This window comes from Arvicola amphibius, chromosome 2, assembly GCF_903992535.2.
Source record: "Arvicola amphibius chromosome 2, mArvAmp1.2, whole genome shotgun sequence".
NCBI lineage: Eukaryota > Metazoa > Chordata > Mammalia > Rodentia > Cricetidae > Arvicola > Arvicola amphibius.
This window is the reverse complement of record NC_052048.2, coordinates 56,778,283-56,789,924: the sequence shown is the minus strand read 5'-3', so window position 1 is coordinate 56,789,924 and position 11,642 is coordinate 56,778,283. Positions and strand designations below refer to the sequence as shown.

The following is an 11,642-nucleotide window of genomic DNA, read 5'->3' as shown; positions in this document are numbered from 1 at the left end:
CTGGGCCTCCTGAAAACACTTTACCAACACTGGCTATGAGTGATTTTTTTGATTCCATGGCCCTTTCCTAACACCACACACAGACCTGCCCCATGAAAGCAAGGCCTGTGGCCCAATGCAGGGCATAGGCCAGTGATGAGGGTTGGGGAGTGGTTCCCAGCAGTGCCCTGAGGAGCAGCTGGGAGGCTCGGGCACAAGATGGGGTCTCAGCAGGCACGGGCCTAGATCTGCCTCTCCCCTTTCTCCGCCCACACTCTCCAACAAGCTGTCCAAACACAGGCCAGGCGCCTGAGGTGGTCTCCCAAGGATGGGCCCTGGGAAAGGTTGGTGACAGCAGCGTGCGGCAGGAGGAAGCAGCTTGTTTGCTTTCCTGCGGCCCAGGAGCTTCCTGCCCTTGGTGTGTTTGCTTTGCTTTCTAGCTGCTGCCTGCTGTGGAGGGTTGGCCACCTGGTGGCCCTGAGCCCTGGAGTCCTGGGTGGCTCTGGATTCAGACCTGAAGAAGCATCTGGGACATCTCAATCCCAAAATCTGCTCTTGAACTCACCAATGCTGAAGCCAAGGGCAGAGCCACCCTGGTGTCTGGTGGCTCATGGCATGTCAAACCCCTTTTGAGAGTCTATGCAATGCTGTTGGTTCCTCGAATCACATGCACTCAAGACCCCTGCGCTAGCCCCACATACCACTGTGGAGATGGAGGCACAGAACATGCTGACCCTGGTCCATTTTCCCCCAGGGTACAGCCCCATCCTAAAGATGCCTAACCTGGTTAGCGCCCCTGCTGAACATCTCGGAACAGAGGTGTGAGACCAGCACTGGACGATTGAGTCTTACCTGTGTCCTAGGTGCTTGCATCAAATCCTACCTCCCATGCTTATTCTCATCACAAGTCCATGACAGAGGAGACCCGCTGTATAGAGTGCCCTTCACCTATGTTCAGGTTTATCGCCTTGCTACCCCAGTGGAGTGGAGCTGCTGTGCTGGCTGGGACTATTCCCTGCAGCTGGTTCCAGTTGCCCCTCATCTTCTGATGTCTCCATGTTCCTCTGCCTCCCTGCTAGCTTGCACACGTTAGCACCCCTGCCTCTGATTTCTGGTGAAGTGGTGCTACTTCTCAAAAGTTGTATATTTCTGATGTGCATTTTATTGAAGTCCCTGGGCAGGATGGGGCTGCCCATCTGTTTGCTAATTATTTGGGGGCTTCAGTTAATATCTGTGACGGCAACTCATGAAGGTTGGAGCTCTCCTCGGCTGCCAGAAGCCTTGTATGAAAACAAGATCTGCTAGTGGGGACAGACGAAAAGGTCATGTGGGCAATCCAGAACTGGAAAGAGGAACCTATCTGTGGTACCCTGGTGGATGGCATCTACAACCTCCAGCAAGACAAGCTCACTCTCCAGGACTCTCTTACCTGCTCTGTCCTCCCATTAGGCAGAGAGTTGGTGGGGAATTAGCAAAAAGGTCTAGCATTGCTTGACCTGAAAGTCTTACTTCTAAGTTCTGGTCATAGCCAAACTGCGTATTTGCACAGAAAGACAATACTTAGGCTTCTAATGGTGGCTATACAGATGACTTTCCTCAGCAGTCCCTTAGAACCCACTTAAAACAAATTGGTTATCTTAACAGCATACAGTTTCTCTGTACCCTGGCAGCTGCTCCCACATAACCACACAGAGACTTGTTATTAATTATAAACGCTTGACTGACAGCTTAGGACTCGCTACTAACTAACTAGCTCTTACAACTTAAATTAACCCACATGGTGGTACCTTCTTTCAGCACAGTACATTCATCTTCCTTCTCTCCATGTTTCCTCCTCCTCCTTCCCAGCATTCTATTAGTCTGGTTTTCCTGCCTACCTTCTCCTGCCTAGCTATAGGCCAGTCAGCTTCTTTATTAAACCAATCACAGTGACATATAATCACACAGTGTGAAGAGATGCTCCACAAGCCACTGTATGACAGGAGAATAAGGTGCTGTGACTTGTGCTTGGCATGGTGAGTAGGAAGCATCCTGGGCTCATTCAGGTCATCTGCGACATGAATAGGTTTCTATTCCCACCATCAACTCTGGCAACAATTGCTTGCTTTGGACATCAGAGCCTCCAAGGAATTGTGTGTATTTTCATCTCTCTAAGATACTTCTGTGCATTTTTTTAAACTAGGGAGCATCTGCCATTCACAAGTATAAAGAATGCCTGCTCCCCTCCACCTCTGAGAGCACAGGGAGGGGAAGCTGGTGTAACCTGTCCCTCTGTCCCTTCCTTCCTGGAGGCTTGGTACTAGCCGCCTCTGCTCCCTCTTTCCTGGCTAGGGAGATGGTCGTGTCTCTGCTTTAGTTGGTCATCCCAGTTGCTTGAGTAGCTGAAGCTTGACTCTTGGTGGCTTGGTATCATTGGCCCCTTGCATTTCACCACTCAGTGAGGGGCAGAATGAGAGACCCCCCCCCCCCCGAGGTCCCTGCAGACCTAGGCTTTTGCCATCTTGCAGCCTTGCCCCCAAGGTGGCTGCTGAGGAGAGGTAAGTGCTACTTCTCATCTAGGCTTGGGTGTAACAGGATTCTGTTCCCACCCAGCATTCCTTGCAAGAGAAGCACCTGCTGAACCAACTTCCAGATGCACAGGGAAAGGATCGTAGGAGCCATAGGAAATGCCACTGTTGTGAAGAAGCCCAAGCACAGTGTTCTTCGCCCCTCTGCCTGCACAACCTGTGTCTTTTCTCTTGCTCGTGAGCAGCTGGTAGGGCTCTGGAAAGAAGTGAGGTGGGCACTCAGAAATGCCAGGATGGACCAGAGTAAACCACTTCGGCCTTTCTTCTAGGAAGGGTTGGGAAGGTGGCACATTGTCTCTACTCTCTTCGGGGTCCCATCTGGGTGTTGGGCATTGATAGACTTCCCCACACCCCTAAAAGCTAGTCAACAAGCACATACTATCTGCCAGTCAGCCTGGTAAGGGCCAGGAAGACAGAGGGAACTGGGCAGGAATTGGGGTATTATGTGGGGACGGGCAGTGAGCTTGGAATTGCAGGGTGCCTGCCTGGAAGAAGGGAGGGTAAGATGAGCATTGAATCTAGTTGAGCCAAGCAGTCAAGTAACCTAAACATATGCTAAGAGATGCTAAGCAGGGCCACACCAGCTGAGAGCCTCTGGTCACTGGGAGGAGTCAGAAAACCATGAAATCCCTTCGTGTGAAGGGAAGCCAGTGCAGTGGGCAGCTTTGCTCCACCATGTGCACCAGTACATGTCCCTACCACATGCCCCGCCATGTATTCCCAACACCACACACCCCATGACATGCTCCATCATGTGATTCCCCCACATCCTCACGTTCCCATCCCATGTTTCCCCTACCATGTGCTCCCATCACATTCCCACCCTGTGCTCCACCACATATGTCACCATGTACTCCACTACCTGCTCCCCCCGCATGTTCACCATAGGCCTAAAGCAGAGACACCAAAACCACAAACCCGGGTGGCACCTTCCTCCTTTCAAGTCACTGTCTTGGCTGTGCTGTCACAAGAGAGGAGAGGATGACTCACACACAAGCCTTTCCAAACCAAGAAAGGGAAGACCTGTGATTGGAGCCCAGACTCTCGGGCTGTGAGCAGGGCTGTAGGGATCACACTGCTCTGTGAAGCAAATGCCAAGCTTCAGAAGCTCTTGTCCCTTTAGAACCAAATGCCTCCCGTCTGGGTGTGACCTCCTGAGGCAGGTAGGACTGGCTCTCTCTAATCTCGCATGAGGACCCTTACTCAACAATGCACACATACATGAGCACTGAGGGCCTGTTTCTGAGCAATTACCAGAGACCACAGAGGGAGAGGAAAGCCCGAGGCACGGCTCCTAAGGACAGGTTTGCAGCGTTCCCCAAGCCCTGCCTGGTGGTCTGTGCCTGGATGTGTGCCGCATCTTGTATCCTTACGAATACGGCACTACCCACTCTGCTTTCAGAGAGAGGAACTCATCTTCCTGCTTTAGCCCCGCAAATGCTGGGAACCTGGGCCTCTGCTGCCTTGGCTGATACCCAAGTATGACTGAGGTGGGTCAGTATGTGTGTGTGTGTGTGTGTGTGTGTGTGTGTGTGTGTACTGTAGCTGCTTGTGAAGGTCTGCTGGAGTCACAGGGCTGTCGAGTCTCCGTCCTCTCCCGTTCAGTCCGCGTTCTTGGTGTGACTGTGTGCGCATGCGTTGCAGATTCTTTCTCTGCTGTCTCGGCGCTAAGCTGGGGTGGCTACTGAGCTTGCCTGTTGTTTTCAGTTCATTCTTCTGTGTCCAGGAGGGTTGCTGTGGTAACCAGTGCTGCCTGTTAGTGAAGAAGCTGTGTCTGGGGCTGTATCCATAGCCACCAGCCAGCTCCAGTATACTGCAACCTTCAAACAAGCTAACCTCTTGTCTTCCAGGTCCTCACCTCTGGTACCCTCACGAGCCCTCTAGGTCCCACCACGCATTCATTCTTAATCACCAAGTGTTTATGATCCTAACCACGCACTGGGTACTGGGTACCCAGCCGCAGCTTCACAAATCTCTGCTCCATAACCCTCCCCCTTCCAGTCTCCTAGTGGCCTGTACCGCATGTGTTAGTTCGCTGGGTCACTGCCATCTTGTTGTGGCTTCTGCCTGACCAATAAGAGAAAGATGGGCACAGAGAGGTTAAGTGGGCTGCTCTAGAACACACAGCCAGTTTTGAACCCAGGAAATTCTGTCTGTCATCTGTCTGTCTGTCCATCTATCTGCCCATCCATACTCCCATCCATCTATCCGTCCACCCATTCATCTATCTATCCATTCATCCACTCCATCTTTCCAGTCACATGTCCATCCACCTAGACACCTAAGTAGAAGGAAAAAAATAAAAATGCATTCAAGAGAAGAAATCAGCCGTCCAGCCTTGTTTATTTGTAATGCTGTAACCCAGGTGGGGAACTGGACATGACCTCAGCACTGAGGGGCTCCCAGCACACAGGCCGCAGGGCTCAGGGCTGTGGTCTCACAGGCATTTGAGTTTCGCCAGCAGCTGTGGAGACAGAGTTCAGAGTGGCAGTCTCTTGGTGGCTCAACACCATCAAGGTAGTTCCTTGCTGTCTACCTTGCACCCCGCCCACAAATATAGTCACTGAGTAATACCCCATGGGACCACAGACGCTCGAGCTGACAGTTCCATGCATGGGATCTGATCTCCCAGGTACATGGAGATACATGGAAGCACATCCACATGTGAGCACTCTGGAGGTGCTGCCACAGGAGTGTGTAAATGTGCATGCCTGCACACAGGTGGAAATGCATGTGACACACATGAAATACCCCCAGATTTCTGGAGGGCGTTCCTGGTTGAGAGCCTCAGATGCAGTCGGATCTGCGGCAGAGGGGCTACACCCACCACTTTCACTATGGTTGGTCAAGGATTCTTGGCTTCCTCCTTCTCCCCGCATTTTGATCCCTTCTCTGAGGATGGCACCTCACCTGTAGGGACATAGGCAGTGGCTGGGCTGGGGCGGGGGGGGGGGTCTCAGCATCCCTGAGCTGGCCTCTGCCTGATGATGGATGCCAGGTCCCCTGATAATCACAAAGTGTTCAAGACACTGACTCATTTGCCACTGTAGTTCATCCTGAGGTCGTCTCCTGAGATTACCATTCCAAGAACTGAGCTTAGCAAGTTAAGGCTGGGGGACGATTCCCTATCATTCAACACAGATGATACCCCAGCCCAGGCATCTGGGAACTGCTATGGCCTCCTTGGCAAATGGAACTCCAAAACCCAGCTGTATGACGGTCCCCAAAGGACCTGCCCACACGCCTGGCCTTGTCCCCCTGCCCCTGAGTGAGTACCAGTGTTAAGAAGAAGCACAGGCCGTGGGGCAGCACAGGCAGACTCCATATAAATAAAATATCCATAGAAAAATAGTCTCTTAGAAACCCTTTTATCCAGTGGTTCACTTTCCAGAGATGGGAACTGTGGGGAGGTGACGATTTCTGTTCCCTCGCACGCACTATTCCCAGCGGGACTTTTCTAACAGTGAGGTTTGAACTGAGGAAGGCAGAAGAATTGGGGCATATCCTGGAGAAGAACAACTCCAGATCTGGACCAGCTTAAATTCTGGATAGGTAGCAGCAAACAGCAAAAACAAAACAAAAAACAAAAAATACAAATGTGTGTGCATATATATCTATATGTGTATAAAGACCGTCTGCTCTTTGTACCTAACATCTAGTGCTGCAGAAGGGTACTTGCAAAATCAACTAGTAGAAACATCTGCATAAAGAATAATTATGTACAGCTGTTCATCGCTCCCTGTCCTGGTGACGAAGTCGTTCCACCAGGACCTCAAGAAGTCCACTTTGATTGCAGAAAACGGATCCTGACGAAGTGGAAGAATTCTCTTTAATTAAATAAATTAATATTATTTCTTATCAGAATAAACTGTTAAATATTGCTATGACGAGGCCCGAGGCTCCAGAGCGCCTGCCGCAAAAAACTTTGCTCCAGCCGTGGAGGGGCCCAGGCGGTGTCTGGGGGAGGGCGGTCGAGCAGCATCCGTGTGGAGTTGAATGGGCGAGGCCTCTGACAGGGTCTTCCCACAGGAGTCTGCGGGAAACCCAGGATACCCTCCCCCCTCAGCAGAAAAGACAAGGTCAGTGCTTCCGTGGTTCCCCGTGAGTATCCAGGCAGTGGCCAACGGGGAGACTGTGTCCTGCCCGCCATCCGACCTGGGACCTCCGTTCACTTGCATGTGTACATCTCGGTGCGCTCACTGCACGTGTTGCACTTGACGTAGCAGCACCAGTGGAATTTGCAGTTGCATTGCCACACTCGGGCATATTGGTGTGTGTTGTAGCCGCGGCCGCAGCACATGAGGTCACAGCCACTAGCCTGAGGGGCTGTCTTATTGCAGGCACGGCCCTGCGTGCCCACACTGCCTGTCACTGGGTCCTCTTCACAGTAATTGGGTGACTTCTCGATGTACACCAGGTCAGTGTCCATGGGCTTACGGTAGGACAGGGGTTTCTTGATCTTCAGGAAGGTGGGCCTCTTGTTCCTGCTGGCACGCACCGGCTCCACGTGGACAGCCTCGTTGTATTTGTCTTTGAGCACGTAGCCGAGCTCTCGGAACTGTGGCAGCGTGGTCCAGCAGGTCTTAGTGGTACAGGAACCTGACACGCCGTGGCACTTACACTCCAGCTTCATGTTCTCCTCCAGAATCTGCAGGGCCAACAGGGAAAAGCACAGAACTTGTCACTGTGGTTCGTGGCCAAGTGCAGACCCAGCCCACCCTCCAGGCCCTCTCGGCCAGCTAGGGCTTTCGTTTTCTCCTTTGGTACAGGCAACCTAGGCCTGGACCTCTTGTCTCCACAGCCTAGTCACGGCCCTGTTTACTCCCAACTTCTTCACGTTCTGCTCTCCCAGTTTGGTGACATTAGCCCAACTCAGTCCACATGCATGCCAGTTCTCTTTGGTCTGAGTAGGCCTGAGATCAGTTTTGTACCACGTTTACAACACAGGAGGGTTTGGTTTAAAAGATGGGCTTTTCAGATTCCTTGCTAAACCTGTAATAAACACTGAGGGAGGGTGAAGTCCTGCTTCAGCTTGGCTGGTGTAGATGCCGGCCCAAAGTCAGCACAGTTTCTCTGGTGTTCTGGAACAGTCATGGCTTATACCCTGCCTAGGGGCATCTGGCAGTAGGTCCCTGAGCTGAAGACTGGTCTCTAAAGCTCAAAGGATATAGTGGCCACCCTGCCTCTCCCATTAGGCCTCTCCTCTCTGCAGCCATTGTTGGCCTGTGGCTGTGGTGACCTTGAATGGGCCCTAAATCAGGTGATGTCTGGCCAAGCTCTGCTAACTCTGCACTCTGAAAGTCTCAGAGATCTCACTGGATTCAGGCACAACTGCCCTGGCCAGGACTGGTCACCCACTGGGCAGCCAGCTGCCTCCCTGAGGCACTGACAGCAGCAGAGGGAACCTATGGAGGTCAAATGCTTTCATCCTAGCTCCCACCTCTCGAGGCCAGGCTAGACCTGGTTTCTGAGCTGCCAGTACTCCTAGTCCCCTCCCATGCTTCAGGTCAGATATGGTGGGGCTTTGAAATCCCTACAGTAACCTGTCTCCAGCATCTTTCCAGGACTAGCCCCCAGCAGGTACTCAGAAGAGGGCCATTGGAACTACCTCTATCAGGTCACATCTCTGGGTCCCAGGTTAAAGGAGGGTGGATAGGCAGGCTAGGGTCTGCACACAAAGGGAAACCCACGAGGGAATAAATACACATCTGGATCTAGCCTCAGCTGGCTGGCCCTTTGGAAGATGCTGGGGAGTTACTGCTCCTGCCGGGTTCCCGCTGGACTGTATTGGAGCATGTTTCCCTACTGTTCAAAGTAGGACATCTTCTTGTCCTGGGCTCACAGGCCTCCAGTCCCAAGCAGTGGGCCACCCTTTTAGATCCACTGATTTCATCCTATGGATTAAGAAACCTGTCTGAGTAGTTCTATTCTGATTCAGCTCATAAGTCAGAAAAAAAAAAATCTACCTCCTCCAGGAAGCTTCCCCTGATTATCAAGGAAGGCTCCTTCCACTTGTCCGTCTCTGACTCTGTCTGTCTCCTGGGCAGTGTTGAGCCTCCCATATTATCATGTTCTCAATTAAGGCAGAGCTCTTTGGGACACAGAGGAACTCTGCCCTAGTGGCCTGTCTCAGGGCACTTAGAGCCAGAGGGACAAGTACCTGGCCATTCCAGCTGAGGCAGTGACACAGGTGGGTAGCACCCACTCCAAAAGGTTCCTCAAGGCTTAGTGTCTACCTGTCTCCTACAGAGTTCATATGTGAATTCCCTTCTCAGCCTCTACTCCCGGAAAGCCCCAACTGGGACAGTCATCAATCCATGACAACTGGCTTGCTGTAGCGAAAGTGCTGACTTCTGATTGCAAGGAGGGTGGAGGGCTGTTTGGCCTCAGGGGCATTCTATCATTCTCTTGTTCATTTTTCAAAGGACGTGTGCTCTATGCTGTTGGCATTGCTTCAGGCAGAGGCAGGGAGCATCCTCCAGGAGGCCTGGTGATAGTGGACACTGGCCCTGCCTGCTCTGAGATGCAGCTTCTTCTGTCTCTGAGCTTATGGTTCCAGACCCAAGGTAGCCATGGAACGCACAGAAACTTGTGAGCACTGTAGGCTGAAGGAGTAGCAAGGAACATTTGGAGAAGGGTGGGGGTGGGCTTCAGGAAGGCAAGATCTGCACAGGACCCAGGGAATAAGAAGGACTGACTGGAACAGCATTGCCTGTGTGGGTGGGATGCAGACCCTGGGAGGAATGGGAAGGAGGTCATGTGGCTGGAGGGTAGAGGCTCAGGGGGACAGAGCTGAGAAGCTGGCCAGGCTGATTCTTCAGGGCAAGCAGCATCTGGATCCCCATGTAGGCAGCCACACGGTCATTAGGTTGGAAGAGACAGTGACAGGAAAAACACTGTCCTCTGTGTCCAGGCCAGAGATGATGCAGGCCAAAGACACGGGAAGAGAGAAGAGGAAAATGCACAGTGCCTGCGAGTGAACCATCAGAGGGGCTGGTGGGTGGGGAATCTGTCACTGAGTCAGGAGGCTGGAAGCTGGCCTTGAGGAAGAGTGTGTATCCAGAACACAGGGAACACATTCAGGCTGAGCCAGTGGTCAGGATGAAGGGCCTCTGCAGAGCAGGGGGGGGGGGTCTTTTGGTACAACTGGACCCTGGCTCCCATCACCTGGCATGCCTAGTGGGGGTCATGTGGAGTCCCAGGAAGAATTCTGTTCCTTCTACAGACTAACACATGATGAGTAAATGCACCAGAAAAGAGGCAAGCACACAAAAAATCTTAATCTTAAAATTGGTTGCAAAAGCACAGACTGGGAGAGACTGAGAAAGACTGAATGCTTCAATGACTACCAAACTACAAAAAGGCCAGCAGTCTGAGGCCATGTTGACAGATGCCTAATGCACACACAGAGAGAAGGGTCATCTCTTATGCTTCCTAGAGTGGAAGAAGAGCAGACAAGCCTGGTGGTGCACCCCTGTAACACCGGCACTTGGGAAGCTGGGTGAGAAGAATTGCTGGAGCGAGGTCCTGTCTGTCAAAAGGCAGACAATCAGGTATAACATAGTGGAGGGGTCAGCGCTGCTCAGCCTGGAGAAAACAATTTCCAGGGTCCCTGAGTCCCTGGACTCTGTGTCCTCTCTGGGACAGGGCAAGCAGGAAGGATAGTGTGACTAAGGGGCAGGACTTGGACCCTGGTAGGAGGGTTTTCCCTGGCAGTAGAGCATGTTCAGTGGGAGTCTAGCTTTCTCTCCCCAGCTCACCCCTGCTGGGACAGAGCTCGGGAGAAAAGGAAAGTTACCTGTCTCAGAGCGTATAAAACTAGCAGTTGGCTCCGCAGAGGGGCTTCCTGCACCCAGTGGGTGGGGCTGCAGCTGAGATCCTTCTCTGTCTCCCAGCAGTGCCCCAAACCTGTCTAAAGCAGCAGGAAGGATTTTCCGCACCGCCGGAGGGAAAGACATCCATCTCTTTCTGACAAGTCCTCCAGGAAGTGCCAACAATGTACCAGGTGCTGCCCAGAGCCCAGAACTCCTCCGGGTGGGGTGCTCAGGTTTGGGAAGGCCTGGGGAGAAATTTGGCTCCAGAAAATTCCCTGACTCATACAAAAAGCCAAGTAGATACTATCAGAGTCTGCCTGCTGGGCCGGCCCCAGCTGCTCACAGTGGCGGCGGCAGTGACATGGAGGACCCAGAAGACAAGATGGGTTTTGAGAGGAAAAAGATTGGACATGATCTCCGGATCCCATTCAGTCCATGCTGTAGGGCACCCGTTACCAAAGTGTGGGTCATGCCCCACAGCATCCAGGGGTCATCTCATACTACGTGTTGTTTTCCTATGTTGAACATCACTGTTTCAGTCAAAAGCCACAGTGAAGCTATCCGAGCTTCTCAACAGGATCAGGACTTCCTGCTTGTTGGGCTGGATCACCTCTGCCAAGCCCTCCTCAGGAATGTGCCTCTGTCTAGGAATGCACCACCCTCCAGGATCTCGGGTCTATTCATCTGCACAGGTCTGGCCTACCTCAGCAGGACACTCTTTTTTGGTACTTTGTTTTCTAGCAAGGCTGACATGGCTAACCCTGGCTTCTCAGTGAGGTTTTCCCTGACCACCAAAATGGAAGTCACCCTACTGGTCACTGCTTCTAGCTGCCAACAGCCCCCTCTCCAGTTCCCACCAGACATCTCCCCAGTTCCTATCAGGCAACTGCTCCAGTTCCTATCAATCAACCCTCCCCAGTTTCTACCAGTCACCCCTGCTCCAGTTCCCATCAGTTCCTGCTTAGTTCCTATCAGTTACCCCCCAGTTCCTATCAATCAATCCCCCAGTTCCCATCAGTCAACCCCCCAGTTCCCATCAGTCAACCCCCCACTTCCCATCAGTCAACCCCCCTAGTTCCCATCGGTCCCTGCTTAGTTCCTACGGCCACTCCCCCTTCTGCTCCCACCAGTCAGTACTCCCAGTTCCCACCAGCTACTTCTCCTAGTTCCCACTAGTCACATCTCCCAGTTCACACCAACCATTGGTAACGATCAGCTGGTGACTTGATCCAGTCACAGCCAATCAGAGTTTTAAGTCTTGGGAATTGGGTGTGAACTGAAA

General features: G+C 52.4%; 1 protein-coding gene across 1 annotated transcript in view; it reads right to left on the bottom strand.

Moving 5' to 3' along the window:
- Positions 1-6,714: 6,714 nt before the first annotated feature.
- The window catches only part of Wnt7a (Wnt family member 7A), a 44,634-nt gene continuing 39,706 nt past the window's right edge, over positions 6,715-11,642 (bottom strand). Inside the window, exon 4 of the mRNA XM_038320517.1 lies at positions 6,715-7,194. Within this exon, the coding sequence (XP_038176445.1) occupies positions 6,715-7,194 (480 nt within the window). The remainder of the gene's footprint in view (positions 7,195-11,642) is intronic.